Raw genomic sequence first — 18,585 nt, forward strand, 5'->3', positions numbered from 1 at the left:
CCAGAAATAGTAAAGTTTTTAAACTATGTGTATATTAATGTGCACAAAGTTATTCCTTGTCATTGTCTTTAATAGAAGTTATGTATAGATTACATAATTAGCCATTTCCAATGAATATGGAAACAAGCATAATGCTCTCTTCAGTTTTCCTAACCATCTACTATAGTACGTATGCTTTAAAGAAAAGGACAATTCTTGGGTCCCTGGGTGGCTCAGTCTGTTGATCATCCGACTTCAGCTCAGGTCATGATCTCCTGGTTCATGAGTGCAAGCCCCGCATTGGGCTCTGTGCTGACCGCTCAGAGCTGGGAGCCTGGAGCCTGCTTTGGATTCTGTGTCTCCCTCTCTCTGCCCCTCCCCAACTTGCACTCTGTCTCTCTCTCAAAAATAAACATTAAAAAAAAAGAAGAAGAAGAAAAGGACAGTTCTTGGAGAAGACAACAAATTCCAGGAAGACAAGGTGCAGTTCACTTAAACTTTATTACATATTGTTAATAGAGTTAGTAGTAAGAGCATACACTAAGTCAGGTTTTCTTCTATAAAACTGTATAAAATTAAAGATTTCAAACTGAACTCTTAACACCTAGATGCCCTCTATAGTTAAATTTTGGCTAAAATGTTTGAAACACTCAGTAAAAAGAGAAACTATAGAAAATCTTTTATACGTTACCAAAAAAACCTGTGGACCACACATTACAATTTAGAAGGAGATTACTTCAAATATGGATTGTACGCTCTTCTAATTTTCATTGAAACAGATTTAATCCTGACAGGGGAATTGTTTCTGGTCCATGTGCCCCACTGAATCCCGGTTGAGACCAATTTTCCAGGGAAGCGATGAATGCCGTTTAGATTTGCCAGACCACACTGGCTGAACCACCAGCCAGTGTTGTTACTGAGGCGACTACAGCTTTTTACAGACTGACCACTGACCAGGCATGCAGGGTGACATCCGTCATTATCGACATCCGATGTGCTGAAAGGCATTGCATTTTGGTTATCTTCTTTTCTGAAGCCCCGGAATCCATCACCTGGGCAAAACAGGTTTTTTAAATGACCAAATTTAAAGGTACTTTTTGTCATTTTAATCGGCCTTTACCAGACTATCGTTACAAAGCATGGCTTCTAGAACTAAGGTTTACATTATTTTCTACTAGCTATCATATTAAAGTCTCCCCTTCAGTTAGGCTGAGCACTGGGTGTTGTATGGAAGTGATGAATCACTAAATTCTACTCCTGAAGCCATTACCAGCTTGGATTTAAATAAAATTTAAAAAAGATTAAAAATATGAAAACAAAATCTCTCCCCCAGATTGCAATATACCAAAATCTGGTAATGAATTCCTCAACATGATAGGCATCTTTAAGTGGATATTTGGTACCAAATCACAATCCACAATGGAAGTTTGGCTCTGTAGACGGAATCAGATAATTTAGCCAAAAATGGTGCTGTACAAACCTGTCATACTTTGGGGAAGGGTAATGTGGTAATTGGTAATTTAGGGAAAAGAATAATTTCGACGTAATAATAATACATAGTAAGTTTTCATGCCACCTCCATCCTCCATCACTTTAAATAAAGAGGCATGGATGAAAGGGAATCTGCTACATTAAGAGGCTTACATTTGTAGCTGCACAAGTTGTTTGGTTTTATTTAGGGGCCCCCAGGTTTATATCACACACGCAGTTACCTCAAGCATATAATCAGCTACCTTCCTGAGGTGAGCCCAGAATGGCTCTCCACATGACACATGGAGAGTAGCTCAAGTACTGCCATTCCTAAAAGGTCCACACTGGGTTCTGTGTGTATGGTTTCCCTGATACTCGCCAAAACCTGAAAGAGTAAGTATCTTGGTCAAGGCAGCCCATGTAAGTAAGTAGCAGGGGCAGAAGCCATGTTTTGTTTGAATCAAACTATATAAACAGAAGGTTCTAATTAGGCCCATGACACCTAGATTTCATTTGCAGTAAACTGTGCTCATCTTTTGGAAACACTAACTTAAAGTAGAGCTGTGCAAAATCTTTGAAGAATCCAAAGCCCACATTTGTTTCATCATGTTCCAAATGTTTGGCATCTCTTAAGATAGGTCTTTGAGGAGCCTGGAGAACTTGATACGTGGTAGTGGCCCATCCTGTTCGCCAGCTGTGCTGAATATTAAAGCCTCTTACTCCGCACCTCACAGGAAACAAAATGCCCACGTGGCAGGTATTTGCAGGGAGAGTGTGATTTTCAACACCCACACAGTGCAATGCCTCTCGGATTTCAGATGAGACAGCATTTAAGGAGCATTGCCTAAGTTGTACGGTCGCTCCACAGACACTTTCCCTGAACAAAGTCCACCCATCAGAAGGGAAATGTGATAGGAGCTCCCCACTGGATTATATTTATAAACAGTTTTTTAAAATATAATGCATAGGCCTGTTTTTAAGAAATAGCCCATTAAAACTCAGTATCATGTTTTCTGTGAAAGTGTAGTTACAGAACATGTCCCTTTGTTTTCTCTGGGAACCCAAATAAATCTTTGCCAGTTTTAGAATCAGGAATATTTGTCCTTCTCCTGGGAGAACTGTTCGCTCAAATGTTAGAATTTCATATTTATGGTTTTGCTTTGAGCTAAAAATCAAATTTGTAGCTCATCTCTACCATGCACCTGATCACACTTAACCCCTGGTTTCATCTGTGTTTCTATCTCCATATCCCATTGGCATCTTTTTCTTTATTTTGATTGTATTGTGTGATCAACTGTTGAAAGTTAGTTTACAACCTCATTGGGAAAATGCAGAGTAGGGCATAGCAAAATTTGAGGATTCTGTAATGAAACACTTGTGTAATGACACACTGAGTCTTCTAACTAGATCTCAGTCCAATAGAGAAACCCCACACACAATTTTACTAACACAGTAGCTTCCATATTTAGATAGTTCTTTACACTTTTAGAGATGCAGCATTAAAAATTGCATATTGTAACTCTTGAAAATTTTCCTTATCTATCGAGATTTGAATTTCAGACTTTTTACCTAACACAAGGTGGACAACTGTACCAGACAACTCTTCACTCTCAGAAATTTTCCTCCCACTGTGCCTTGACTCAGCTGCTTTCTTTGCCAACATTCATTTGCCAAAAGCCTATCCCTTCCTGCAAGCACCCATTAGTGGTTCTCAAGTATAAAGTTGCCAATACGTCCATCTTTGAATACAAATACCTGGGCCCAAACTTACTGAATTGGATTCTGCAGTAGTTTGTACTTTTAAAAACCTTCCCCCATTGGATCTAACATTAACTCCTTGTCGGAAACCACCCTTCCATAAAGATTTTCCAGATGTGATCAGTGGAGATCATTCTCTCCCTCTCCTAAATGTCCAAAGCTCTATCAGTATTCAGTATTCCACATTTCTGGGTTTATCTCCCTTCTATATTATAATCAGTTAAAGAAGTGGGAACATATCTCACTCACTTTTGGATTTCTAACACTAAATATACATAATTAACAAGTACCATGATGAGCAACAACAGGAGAGTTGAATTTAGTGTTAACTCAAATTTAAAATTTCAGCATCAAATTATAAATTTAACATGAAGTATTTTGAAGTTCTTAAAAATTAAATTTATTTGGAAGTGAGTACATGCACCAAGGTATAGTGGGGAAAAAAGCCCACCAAACTAGTGGCTCTATCAACCTGGCTTCTTGCCCTGGCTCAGGTGTGATGAGCTGGGGCAAGTCCCTAATGTTTCAGGTTCCTTACCTGTACACTGAAGGAGATCGGCTCTAACATTCTGTGATTCCTAAATGCCAGCCTCTCAGAACATGAAAACGTCAATAATTCCTTCCCAGCCTGCCCCACAGCCTCTCCTTCTAAAGAATCAGCTGCCATGATACATGGAAAATAGTTTTAAAGAATATAAGCTCTTCAAAGACACAAGGTGGGTCGATGATCATAGCAGGGTTTCAAAACTCAGTTTTCTCATCCCGAATCTACTCTGTTATCAGTTATCTGGCATAGACCAAGCGAAATAACATTACTTTTGTCTTCACCTAATATCAAGTCAGCTATATTTAAATATCCTGCATCACTGGGGGGAAGAAAAAACTTACCAGCATTTCCTGAATACCGTCCTAAGTGCATCTTAAAAAAACTTGTTTCATCTTCTAGCCAAAAGTTGTCATATGATGCGTAAGCAAATGTGTCGTCTTCAGATTCCAATGCAACATGCAGCATAAAACTGGTGTTTTTCTGATTTACTATATAAAAAATCTTTTTTAGTCCTAGCCAAAATTCACCTGTTTAAAAAGAAATGTTTTTTTAATATATTTTAATACAACTTATAATAACTCCTTATTATTGAGGGTTTGGTGTTAGTTTTTAATACTGAAATGGCTCACATAAATTATTTGAGAGACTAGATAGCCCTAGCTCAAATTCAAATTATCAGTGTTTGTCTAATTTACAAAAAAAAAATAATAGTAATACACACACACACAAATACATTATATAAATAAATATAAATATAAATATATATATTTATATATATGTATATATATATAAGTATATATATATACATATATATATATAAAATCTTCCTATTTCACTAGACTGGGAATAACTAGACTGTTTCATTTTTATCTCACCAAATTAAATTCAAAAAGTCATTTAACAATTGACCAAAAATTCAAGATCTACCTTAAGGCATGTCAACAAAAAGCTGTTGAAATACTGTGGCAGGTAACAAAATGATGTGTACTCAAAAATGCTAAGAGTTTTAACCTCCAAAGTGGCAGGTTCTAAAGAAACATTTCCTGAAAATGCTCACTTGCAATTATTTTTTCTGTCTTTTAGAATGATGCTCTGTGAATATTTCTTCATTACAATGCACTTTGTCTGTTACCCATGTATAAAAATGTAATGTAATGTAATGAATGAAAATGAAATGGTGTTTGTAGATCCAGGATGAATTAGTAAATGTAGTGTTTGGACGGCATTCTTCTTGCTGTTCTAGCTAATGGTTTTCGACCCCACTCCCACCCCCCATCCCACCCTCACCCAGCCTGGCATAGCCTCTATTCTGGAATATATTCCTGTACCTGAATCATTAAATTCCTGAAGGAAGGAAAGGTCTAGTCCAAAAAAACTTGAGAGAGTTGGGGGACAGTGTGACAGCATTCACATTGTTAAAATTCTAGCCAAGATACCATGTCCCTCTCTAGGGCTCACGAGAGGCACTAACTGCACCCCACTTGGAACTGAAAAATACCCTAAGGAAGCGCAGGAAGAAAGGAGGTATATAGAAAGAAAGGTGGGTCTGTTTAGTGTCCCCAGCCCAAGACACTCCAATGTAAGTGTCCTTGCCATCCTGCCCCTCTACCCAGCCCCTAATTTGGCTTAACAGTATATTTTGCTTAATCCCAAGTTTATTTTTTTTTTGAAATATACAAAGCACAAGGCAGTCTGTTCCCATGAACTGTACCTGCCTGAAGACATTTTTCTCAAAATTCAGTTAATTTCCCCATAGAAATAAGCATAAAGTGAGGAAGATGACAATTTGGAGCCTGTAGATCTAGGACTACTTGAATCAGGAGGTAGCACTTACCAGAAAATTAGGGGTCATGCTAAGAAAACACAATATATTAGCTGCAGTCCATAACATGGCAGCTATTCAGCTTTATTCATAATACATAATACATAATTACATTTCACATCCTTTCTACAATCACTAGCATGCAGTGGGGTTTTTGGCAACACAATACCACCACTTACTGAATCTTTGGATGACCTTATTATGGGATGTTAAGCCTTTTAAATTAAAACAGCAACTTAAAATAACAGCATAAAAGTGATCAAAATCATCTGCAAAAATTCCAACATAGGTAAAATTCTGCAGTGTTCACAAATACTAGAATTTCTGTTTGCCGGCAAAAGAAATACTGTCATGCAGCAATAATGTAAACAGATTTTACAATTCTCTTGAGGTTTACAGTTTTCAAATTTTGAGGCATTGATTCTTACTGATATTTTTATACACTCCTCCCACGTCATATAATTTGAATCTGTACACCATGTACCTCGATTCTCCATTGGTGTAGACCCAGCACACACCTCAAGAATTTCAAGGTTCATGACAACCCTGCCTGCCATTCAGTGTTCCTTTCTACAAAAGGTTGTTGAGTATCTACCAGAATTCTGCTGGGTGCACAGTAAATACCTAATAGATACCCATTTTAGAATTTTCACTCAACCCCATTTCAGCAGGTATCCAAAGATAACGATTTCCATAGCCCAACCAAAAACCCACATGTTCTAAAATAATACGACATGAAGAGAAAGTAAGTCCTATTTTGATATTCACAAGGATTTGCTATTTTTACTAATGATTTTGACCAACAGATAAACTATCAGTGTCATGGCAAAAAAAAAAAAAAGAAACAAAAAGAAAAAGGAGAAATAAAATATGACCTAAAAGGTCACCAAATCCGTCCAGATAATCACACCACAGCCTCTGGAAATCAGTGATCCCGTCAACCCTTTTCTGTATCACAGTCCATCCACCTCCTCTATAATCCATGTCACACATCACCTAAAACAGGCCCAGAAAAGACAAAAATCACATACTATCATTTTCACTCATCGATGGAAAATTTATGCTTCACCCTCAAGCCTAGAGAAAGAGAAGACCTTTGCACTAAAAGTTTCAATGCAATTGTATGCTATTAATATATTCAGACATTTTTAAATCTCTAGAAGGGACACTTTATTAAAAGGCAAACTCGAGGCCAACTTAATTACAGTCTCCTGTGTCAGTCATTCCGTTACAGTGTTGGTAGCATTTGAGGTCACCCTCTTAATCCTCACGTCCACAGATAGTTTTCAGTTGAGTGGTGACCCTGCCAACCTGTAGCAGAATGAGGAATCTAACTCCTTCTTATTAAAACAGTGATGTTTTTTAAGTTTTAACCACATATGCGTGTGGGCCTGTCTTTGATCCCTCTTTTCCCCAAGGCATGAACGGCCTATGTCCAGATGGGATCTTCAGACAGGAAGGTGTGATCTGTGCCTCACCACAGCCTGTGATCCTGGGTGCATCTGTCAGTGCTCTGTAAAATCCCCCTAAGAGGACAATGGTAAGGACGCAGAAAATCAGATGCAGTTGTCCCCATTAGAAACTTCCTGCTCACAGAGAAAGGCAGCGTGGAGGAAGTTAGGGAATCAACACCTTCCCATGATTACAACAGGTAATAACGCTTCCCACTCTTCACAAAATTAAAAGTCTGCCTTTTCTCTCCATGTGGGTTCAGGCTCAGTTTTGAATCTGGAAGTGAAGCAAGTTAGGTAATTTTTTTTTTTTTAACGCTTATTTATTTTTGAAGGAGAGACAGAGTGTGAGTGGGGGAGGGGCAGAGAGAGAGGGAGACACTCTGAATCTGAAGCAGGCTCCAGACGTGGGGCTCAAACCCATGAACCGTGAGATCATGACCTGAGCCGAAGTCAGATGCTTAACCGACTGAGCCACCCAGGCGCCCCAGTTAATTTTTTTAAGTTTTCAGTTTATTTTATTATTTGAGAAGGGTGGAGAGACAGAGAGAGAAAGAGAATCCCAAGCAGGCTCTGCACTGTCGGCACAAAGTCCGACTCAGGGCTGGATCCCACGAACTGTGAGGTGCTGACCTGAGCCAGAATCAAGAGTCGGACACCTAACCGACTAAGCCACCCAGGTGCCCTGCAAGTTAGATAATTTTAAAATTATTTCCCTGCTAAATCCCAATTTTTTAACATCTGGTCAATGGATGTCAAAAAGCAAGGTTAGTAAAAAAAAAAAAAAAGTGAATAATGTTGGTAATTTCAAGATGAGGAACTGGTAGTATCTATTCAGAAAAAAAACTGTGTAATGAAGATTATCAATAAGGTGTGAGATTGGCATCATAAACTTTCTTATGCACAAAAAAGCAAGCAGAGGGGCGCCTGGGTGGCGCAGTCGGTTAAGCGTCCGACTTCAGCCAGGTCACGATCTCGCGGTCCGTGAGTTCGAGCCCCAAGTCGGGCTCTGGGCTGATGGCTCAGAGCCTGGAGCCTGTTTCCGATTCTGTGTCTCCCTCTCTCTCTGCCCCTCCCCCGTTCATGCTCTGTCTCTCTCTGTCCCAAAAATAAATAAACGTTGAAAAAAAAAATAAAAAAATAAAAAAAAGCAAGCAGAAAAAAATATGTGTAAATAACTTATACATTACCATATATATTACTATGTTAGTATTATATGATATTATATATATCCTGCCAATAATAGATAATTTGGATAGAAGTTTCTTCCAGAAATCCTAGACATAAGGGTAATGTATTTTGTTCAATTTAAAAATGGATTAGCTTCTCGATCTGTCTCATAGTGTAGTGAAAGCGGTTTCTTATTTATTAATTTCTTATATAACCACATAAAATCGTTTATCACCCAAAGAAAGTATAACCACGTACAGGAAGGGAAATCTAAGTATGTTTGGCAAGCTCCAAGGCACAGCACCGCACTGCTTTCTAATATCCACAAGCTAATTAAAGCGAGCGTTTCTACTGCATATTTAGATTGTATATAAGATCCTGCACGAAATGTACCTCCTGCAGAGTGTAAACATGACACCTCACGTGGAAAAGCGAAAGACTCGGGTCCTTTTACTGGCTTGTGGTTTGGGCAAAGAATTTCAGAAAACCAAAATTGGGAAACTGGAACTTCTACCCATTTATTTTAAAAATTTCAAGGAAAAATAAAATATGAGAAGAATTAAAATTTTAATATTAATTAAATAGATAGGTTGCTTATCCTATTCCACATAATAAGGGAAGACTTTACCTCAAATGGGTAACTAGATCCTTCCGGGTAGATTATGTATAAACCACTTGGTGTTTTGGTGACAGAGCCAATGGTGTCTTTAATATCAGTACAATCTAAACCTAGAAAAGTAAAATTAGTTATTTAGGATATTTTCAAGTGTACACTTAAGACTTCATCATTTTGCTGTAGAGATCTGACAGTGCTATCTGAAATTATGAATATAATTTCCATTGTGATATGATTTTAACTTCTTAAAAATAAAAAAAATGATCTCGATTTTAGAAATCAGGAGAAAATACATGTAAGAAATGAGACTAAAGAATTTATGTTGGAATAAACCTTCACTAATAACATCACTGTTAGTGACTAGCCCTCCATACTACTTAAAATTTTCATTTGGGACCCACATTTATTTAATACAATTTATAATCATGCATTCTCACCCAATAAGCAATTCCCTTTCAGGAATCTAGGCTTATCTTGGGGACATAATGTGTAAAGGAAGTCTATGTGAATGGGAAGGAGAAACCCAAATGAATAAGTTGATTAACTACTACTGACACATCCTTGACTACTGGAGACTGCAGAGACTCTCGCTGGGGACCACTGTTACAAAGAGCCAAGGGAGAGGACAAGGAAATCCCTCCTCCCCAAGAGGAAATTCTGCCTGCGGCCAGAGCCTGCGCTGCCGCCTATAGTCAAAAGTGTAGCGCCCCAGAATTGCCTTCTCCAAAGCATCCCGCTTCCCAGGGGACTGGAAGCACATTCTGTGGGTAAGGGTGTTACATTTATTCTAAGACATTTTACTGTGTATTATCTTCGATAGTAATAAGATAAAATCAACCCTTATATTGTTAATCACCTGGTGAAACAAACACACGAGAGCCTGAGACTCCAGAGCCAAAAGCCTGCTTACCGCCCTAGCTCTTCTCAGCAGCCGAGAACCCTTAGCGAACTTACCTGCCCGCTTTTCTTCTATCCTTTTAATAGTACTGTCTACTCTGTAGTGTTATTCTGGCAATTTACATACAAGGCATAGGGAGAGCACTTAGCACAGTGCCCGGCATACGATACGTGTGCAGAAAATGTCACCTACAGAAAATTCGCTGTAAAAAATTGTTTGCTTCCCCCTTATTGCTGGAAGATATAGATCCGTTGCTTGTGTTCTGAATTGCTAAGACATTCTCACACAACCTTATGCTCAGAGCTGTGCTAGACGTTCACAACGAAGGACCGATCTGGGCTGGAATCTCCACTCTGCCATCACCACTCACATAAGTATGAACGCATTATTTAGATTTTTCTGGGCTGCATATTCCTCCTCGGATGATCCTCATCACCACAGCAAACCCTTCTATTGTCTTACTGTCATTCAGGCAGTATTCGAAGAGCTTTTCGTGTACTTAGCTGTGCAATCCCCACAACAACTGTGAGGTACGTACTGCAGTTTGCTGATGAGGAAACGATCGAGGAAACAGGCCTCAGTGATTTGAAGACAGGTGGTCTGACCTCAGAATCCACTCTAACTACATGAGCTAAAATAAAAATGTAAAATAAAATACCATGCGGAAGTGCCTTAGTACCTGACACTTAGGAGACTGTCAGTAACTGTTTATTTCCTTCCCTTTGTAAGCAAAAAAATCGTACAGTAGGCCCTCAATAATAGTTATTTACTTGGAACTCTGGTGTGAATTCATAATTGTAAGAGTGATGGGCTATTTTTCTTAGAAACACAAGCCTCTAGGAATTACTACACTGCATTTGAATACAAAAGGTTCTAAATTCCAGTTTATTTCTGTCTTAAGTTCCTTTTTTATTTCAAACTTTATGTCCCAATTTGAAATATCTCAGACAATTCAAAAAAAAACTGCAGGCAGAAAGAACTCTGAAAACTTTCTTTTCTTCTGACTGAAGGCTAATTATGACTAAAATGTAAAGGACAGCCCAGAAACTAGTTACATAAAAGTGTTCCATCTGCGGTGGGCTCGGGTTATCTGTGAACAGCCACGGCTTTTGGGCACCTGGAAACGTTTCCCGATTCAGGAAAGTACATTTGTCTGGGCGGACGGCGGCCTCAGGGAACGTATTACCCCTCCAGTCTGTTAGATAATAAGGAGCTGTATTTTATAAACAAAACCTCTCAATGCACCAACCCGTCCAGGAAAATTTTACGCAATAAAAGTCAAGTAGTAAGAGGCAGAAATAGAAAAGTTCTCACCATGTGACTGCACTGGCCTGTGAGGAAGAGGGTCCAGCTGTTTTCGGAGAACTTCTGTCGTCAGAAGGAGAACTCGATTCATGAGCTCGTTAACCTGAACACACGGGCGTACCTTTCAGCACGTTTATATTTGAACAAAACTCCTTCCTCTGAATTGTGTAGCTGGCGTCCCTCAGCCTCTTACAAAGCAGCTCCGCGGTGTGTAACGGTGTCCGCCGCCCCACCCTGACGCCCCCAGCGCCGCAGCAAGGCCGCCAAGGCACCTGTCCGGTGGGCGCCGTGTACCCCGCAAGTGGCTCACACCGGCCCAGGTGGGCTTGCAGGCCCCTCGTGGACGCGAAGGCACCTGGCGGGGGGAGGGGGGGGGGGCGCCGTGTACCCCGCAAGTGGCTCACACCTGCCCAGGTGATCTAGCAGGCCCCTCGTGGACACGAAGGCACCTGGCGGGGGGAGGGGTGAGTGGGAGGCGCTGTGTACCCCGCAGGTGGCTCGCACCTGCGTAGGTGGGCGGCTCCCCCGCCGGTCTCCCACCCTCGCTCACCTCCAGACCGGTCCTCAAGTGGGTCCTTCCCCTCCCCGATCACACACTACTGGCTGCCCCTGTACACCTGCCGCCTGCCCGCACCGCTGCAAACAGCAACCCCGAGCAGAAGAGACTCTGCTTTCTGAGCCGTCTCTGCGGCTTCCGAAGCAGGTGTGCATCTTCGGAGACTCAAACCTCCGGCTCTCGCACCTGGAAAGCTATCCCCTAGCGCGGACCTCGGAGTTCTCTTCTGCAAAACGCTGACAGCGTTCACAACAGGCTTTCAGCGCGTCTTCCTGTCCCCTTGACTGCGCACCCCTGGAGTGAAGGTCCATTTTTTTATGTTTGTTTTTGTTTTTTAATGTTTGCCTGAGGCTTCCTGGGATGCCTCTAATTGAGCAGGCAGTGAACACATGTCTAGACACAAATGCATTAAAAAATTAAACAGTTGTACCTCTAATTGTATCGCTGTACCTGTGCAGTAACAACACAAGAGGAAAAGGTCCGTACCTGACTGGATAAATAATCCAAGGAGGTTTGTTGCTCATCCATCATGTTTCTTAGCAGTTTTTTGGTACTTCGTGTGTAGGAAACAATAGAATTTTGCAAATTTCCTTAAATCATAATAAAAAGTGTTTGCTAAATATTGTTAGAGAAAATACGGTGAAAAATAATGAGCTTAAATGATTTGGGATAAACGTAAGACACAATATATCTCCATCTATCTAAATACTCCAGTTAGTATAACTTTTGTTTAACTCAGGATCACCCAAGAAAATAATTGTATCCACACTGGTTAATGAAACTATGCTTTCTAATAGTTTAGATTACCCCCAAATAAGTGAATCTGATGTAACAGAGAGACAGCGTTTTGAATATTAATTTTCACTTTATGAAATGAGAGATACAGGGGCACCTTTGAGGCTCAGGCAGTTAAACGACTGACTTCAGCTCAGGTCATGATCTTGTGGTTAGTGAGTTCAAGCCCAACGTAGGGCTCTGTGCTGACAGCTCAGAGCCTGGAACCCACTTCAGATTCTGTGTCTCCCTCTCTCTCTGCCCATCCCCAGCTCGTGGGCTCTCTCTCTCTGAGAAATAATAAATGAATAAACTTTATAAAAAAAATAAGATGGGGGCGCCTGGGTGGCGCAGTCGGTTAAGCGTCTGACTTCAGCCAGGTCACGATCTCGCGGTCCGTGAGTTCGAGCCCCGCGTCAGGCTCTGGGCTGATGGCTCAGAGCCTGGAGCCTGTTTCCGATTCTGTGCCTCCCTCTCTCTGACCCTCCCCCGTTCATGCTCTGTCTCTCTCTGTCCCAAAAATAAATAAACGTTGAAAAAAAAAAAAAAAAAGGAGATGAGGGATATGGAAGGAGGAGGTCTGGGAGTCCTCAATCCTTATCATATAAGAAAGGAAAAGGCAATAATCTGTATCATGCAAGTTAATTTTCAAAATAAATATTTCTTTTGTTCTATTGACGCTATGTATTTTTATATAAACAAATGGCAAACAAATATAAATGATAAATCTTTTTTAAAAATTTTTTTAACGTTTATTCATTTTTGAGAGACAGAGAGAGCGACGGAGCGTGAGTGGGGGAGGGGCAGAGAGAGAGGGAGACACAGAATCGGAAACAGGCTCCAGGCTCCAAGCTGGCAGCACGGAGCCCGATGTGGGGCTCAAACTCACTGACCACAAGATCATGACCTGAGCCGAAGTCGGACACTCAACCGACTGAGCCACCCAGGCGCCCCTATAAATGATAAATCTTAGAGTTTTGGTTGGTTGGTTTCTGATTGAACGTTTACTATATATTTTCCTTTTTTTAGAAGATTGTTTTTTTTTTTTTTTTTATGTCAAAGGAATCTTACTCAGAGAATAGTTGCAAAAACAGTTTAAATAACTTTCCTAAATCATTTGGCACCAGGCTGCCATGATGTCCCTGGATATTTCAGTCTGTATTTCTTACACCAAAGACATTCCTTACAACACAACTCTCAAAATCGGGAAGTAATCATTGACTACCAGGTATTCCCCGGCCTCATACAAATTTCGCCCTTTACAGCAAAAGCATCTACACATTATTGCACACATTATTCTTTAAGAGGCGACTTTACTTCTACATTCCTAATTTTCACATTAGTAATCCTCGGTATCTTAAAATGCACCCCATCCAGGCTCATCTCTCGTTTCTACTTTCAGTCTCTTGCTTTCCATTAGGGCCTTCCTGGATTTAGGTGTCTGTCTTTATGGACCTAAGTGCAACTCACCCGTTTGAGAAATAGGAGATGCTTGTGTTGCACATAGAATTAAACACATTAAAGTGGGCTTTTTATGCTTTCTGGCCTAGGATTTACATCCTTTAAGACCTAGACCAGATCACCACGCCCTCCCTTTCTGATTCTCCTTCTTCATCCCAGCCCCCGTGTGCATATAACAGGCCATGAAAATTCCCATGCTGTCACTCAACAGTTGCAAACAAAAATCAAGACTTTGAAAGTTTATTTTTACATTTTGCTACATAAATTGGCTATGAATTTGTAATATGCCTAATGTAGTATTCATTCAGTATTAATGAATTTCTCCCTCAAAACTAAGGTGAAATTTCGTAATGGCTCAGATGGAAGTTTGAGAGTAGCCTCTGGTGAACTGATAAAACGTAACTCTCAGTGCTGTCTGGCTCGCCCCTCTCCTCTGCTGCCAGCTGAAAGGGCTACGTGGAAGGATTCATTCATTCATTTACCAAACACTTACTAAGCACCTACTATGTGCCAAACACAGAAAACCTCTGACCTAGAAGGATCAAGATACATATAAAATGACCCAAACAGGGGCGCCTGGGTGGCGCAGTCAGTTGAGCGTCCGACTTCAGCCAGGTCACGATCTCGCAGTCCGGGAGTTCGAGCCCCGCGTCGGGCTCTGGGCTGATGGCTCAGAGCCTGGAGCCTGTTTCCGATTCTGTGTCTCCCTCTCTGTCTGCCCCTCCCCCGTTCATGCTCTGTCTCTCTCTGTCCCAAAAATAAATAAACGTTGAAAAAAAAAATTTAAAAAAAAAATGACCCAAACAAAGCTAAGGCGTATTTCTTTCTATGTATTCCATACCTTAGAAGTAATAAATCATATACCCTTATAATTGTGATTATTTTTATTACTTACTACACATGAAATGTTTTTCTTCTCGTGTAATTTTAATTTTAACATCACACAACTCTTCACAGTCTTCCTTATAAACAGTATCATTACTTTTACTCTCATCTTTTGCATTAGATACATCTTCTACAGTGTTGACTCCTGGAGAATCCTTGACATTAAAAAAATAGAAATGAGAAAAGAATATATGAAGTATGTTATGTGACCTATACATAATAAATATAAGAAGAGTACATGGAAAAGGTGAAATCTCAGGACATACACAAGGATGATCACTAGACAAGAACATAATGAACTGGTTAGAAGTCTACAAATAAACCTTATGGGTAAATTTTAAGGATCAATAAAAAGTATACATTAATTCAATATTTTTGCTCTCCCCTTTTCTTCCAAATACCAAAAGGATATACTTAGGGTCTACTTTCTATAACCGTTGACTCCATGGCCTTTGTCCTTAACTTTGACATGTTTCCACATCTGATACAGCGCTGAGCCAGCCTTCTGCCAAACATCTGGGAATCTGAAGTTCCTTGAACAGAACTAAGAAGGTTCCCTGATTATTCTCCATAGATTACATTTCTATGCCAAATGGACTTTCTGCCAGCAATTATCAGGAATTAGGGGTAGACATGGATGTGTGGGAGGCTTGTCACTTTTATGTAAGCTAAAGTATTTACAGAATTGAAAGGTAAACTACTCATTGATTTGAAAGATATCAGAACAGAAAAAAAGCCTGGGATTTTCCTTTGCAAAATCAACAACAGATGTCATCTGGAAAAGCCAGCTACCAGCCGCCGTTCCAAAGGTATTTATTCTTGTTAGTAAATGCTGGTTTTTCTACATAAAACATTCTTTGGTGGAAGTTATACAGACTTAAATAACTGTTTTTAAAAGAAAATAGTAACAAGCTTTATCTTCCTTTGACCTGGATATTGAGAGAAAGGTGAAAAGCTAATCATAATATGAAAGATATTTGCCACCTAAAGATGCTTATATTTTGTTACATGGACCTACTTTTAACTTCTTATTCTTTCCCTTCTACTCCTGTAATAATAGGCATCCTAGATGTTTTCAAAAACCTGACAACAACTACATTTTTCCAGATCTAAAATAAGGTTTTTAAATTTTGAGTATTTTAGAGAACTATATTATTATTATTTCCGTACCTTTCCTAAAATTTATCTTTATGAAACCTTGGAACTTTGGAATTTGGGATTGATATCACGGTAATACATTGTAGAACATTTTAAAATCATAAACCAATATTTAAATATGTAGAGATTCAAATCACCATCTACTCAGAGTATTGCATATACTTTATTAGCTGTCACTTTCACATTGTTTTAAATGAAATTTTCTAGTTTCCTGGAAAAGGAAGCACAAGACTGTGTTTGAAATGTAAACGTTTATAAAATATTTATTTTTTTAAATAACAAAGTAAATTTTTTATTACCTACCAGGTATTTCGTTATCAAAGTTAACCAGAAAGTTGCCAGCTGGTTTTTAAGTTAGGCCTGTAATTTCTTTAAAAATTTTTTCACGAGAAATATGTTAAGTGTCAATCCTCAGTTATGGTTTCCTAAGTTTAAAAATAATATTTAAGCAGAATCTCAGCATTTCTAAATACTTTAAGTTTTCCATAATTATACTGGATGGTACAATTAATCTTTTCAAATTTTAAATATGTATCTTGAAAACTATATAATCATACTTCCTAAGTCAAATAATATTGCTGAAATTCTTACCGTAGAATGATGTACACAGTTACCTTGTATAACTTCTCCACAAATAAAAATAAATGTATTTAAGAATAGAAGTGAAGCTTGAGGAAGATACATCATATTCTTCTTGAAGAAAAGAAAAACTTCTTCAAATACCAGTCAGCTCTCTGTGGAAAGAACTACAGTGCATAGAGTCTTCAGTTAAAAACTTCTGGAAAGTGTACAACAAAAACAGAAGCCAAAACTTACTGGTTCCATGCCCTCGTTTGAAACAACACCCTTCATACGAAAAACAAAGTAGCCTCTAGAGATCCTGTCCTTTTTAAGTTATGCAAACCTTTTTTATCACTACATGCCTGCTTTTAGAATACAGGCAATAACTAGATAAATAAATAAATGGATGAAACGTGAATTTAGAAAGTCATCTAATGGTAAACTATCCCTCAATAACTGTAAACCAGCTTGCATAAAAACAGTAAGGAAGTAGAAATGAATGATGGAGTAGAAAGAATGTTATATTGAAACTGTTTTGGGGCATCTGGGTGGCTCAGTCCTTAAGTGTTGGACTTCGGCTCAGGTCATGATCTCGCACTCTGTGAGTTCGAGCCCCACATCAGGCTCTGTGCTGACAGCTCAGAGCACGGAGCTTGTTTCAGATTCTGTGTCTCCCTCTCTCTCTCTCCCTTCCCCAACTTGTGCTCTGTCTCTCTCTCTCTCTCTCTCAAAAATCAATAAATGTTAAAAAAAAAAAAAAAAGAAAAGAAAAAAAAGAAACTTTTTACGAAACACCAAGCAGAAATGCAACCAATGTGGACATGCAGGGAAGCTAATTCAGAGGTAAAATATGCTTCTACCTATTTTGAATTTAGCCACCAATGATGGTCACACGAATCCTATCATTACCAAATTTTAGAACTCTGATTTGTATGTTTTACATCTGTATTACTAAAACTTCAAAAATTATTAACATAAGGGAACTATTGTTATTGAAAATGATCACTCTCTCAAAGCTGATAGATCAATGTCTGTAATGACTCTTCAAACACTCCCTTACAACAGTTCCTTCTCTTCAGTATAGAAGACACATGTTTCTATACTGAAGAGTATAGTATTCATTATGCTAAAATAAAATAAAATAATCCAAAACTTTCCTGAGTCTTGCTTCCTATTCAAGGTATTATTTTCTCCATTTCACTTGCCAGCCTCAGAAGTACCAGATGGGGACCATGCCATGGTTTTAATGGCACTAATATAGTGATTGGGACCACAGGCACTAAAATATTAATTAATGAAATAATATCTTAAACCAGTTATGTATTCTCTGACTTTACTTCCTCACCACCACTGTTTAACCCAACCACTTATCTCCTACTCTCCTGAAATTTTCTGTCTCTCCAGGGGGCAGAATGAGGCGTTTGGGCAAGCCGGCTCTGGGACCAGTCTGCCTGGGTTTGAACCTTGACTGCACCACTCCTTTGCTTTGGGACCTAATATCACTATATCTTGATTACTTCCTTTGTAGAATGAGGACAACTGTGTGGATTCGATGATTTTTATACATAAGCACTTACCACAATGCATGACAAAAACAAACATCCAAATGTTAGGTATTACTATTATTACTATTATTTGACTTGATCTATATTGCAGTTCTAACATTGCTGACAATAGTGATGACCTTTATCATCTATATTAGGAGTAGATGAGAAGTTACCTCTAATCCTAAATTTCTAGTTGAGATCTTGCAAAATTGTGACACCTATAGCAGAACTTCAGTAATTTTACATCAGCCATCAGATGTTAAAATTCTTCGTTCTTTCACACCTTTCCCAGAGACAAATCCAGGAAATTCTTACCAGAGCAAGAAAACAACTTCAGCAGAAGATGCAAAAAATAGCCTCAGTCAAGATGAAAGTGGAAGCTCAAGGATTGTCCATCTCAGGCTGCTTTGTGTAATTCACAAGGTTTTTATGGTATTCAAATTAGATAAGCTATGTGAACATGCTTTGCAACCATAAAGGCATTATTATTGGTTTCTTTTGTAGATAGAACATCATTAACAACTTATGAGACATGTGAATGAAGTGGGGTGTCTACTAGTCATGTCCTAATCAGCTCATGTCTGAAGCCCAAGTCTTATTCCCCCCCCCCCCTTCAACTTGCTCCTC

At 39.1% G+C, this 18,585-nt stretch overlaps 1 protein-coding gene across 1 annotated transcript; it reads right to left on the bottom strand.

Moving 5' to 3' along the window:
- Positions 1-461: 461 nt before the first annotated feature.
- ANGPTL5 (angiopoietin like 5) lies at positions 462-16,597 on the bottom strand. Its single transcript, XM_045486570.1, has 8 exons — positions 16,442-16,597; positions 14,703-14,847; positions 12,059-12,162; positions 11,026-11,119; positions 8,826-8,926; positions 6,452-6,572; positions 4,096-4,281; positions 462-1,031 (listed from the first exon to the last, which is right to left on the bottom strand). The coding sequence occupies exons 1-8, from the start codon at positions 16,535-16,537 to the stop codon at positions 712-714; spliced, it is 1,167 nt and encodes a 388-aa protein (XP_045342526.1). The 5' UTR covers positions 16,538-16,597; the 3' UTR covers positions 462-711.
- Between the last annotated feature and the right edge of the window lie 1,988 nt (positions 16,598-18,585).

The sequence above is a fragment of the Leopardus geoffroyi genome, chromosome D1, assembly GCF_018350155.1.
Source record: "Leopardus geoffroyi isolate Oge1 chromosome D1, O.geoffroyi_Oge1_pat1.0, whole genome shotgun sequence".
In the NCBI taxonomy this organism is placed as follows: domain Eukaryota; kingdom Metazoa; phylum Chordata; class Mammalia; order Carnivora; family Felidae; genus Leopardus; species Leopardus geoffroyi.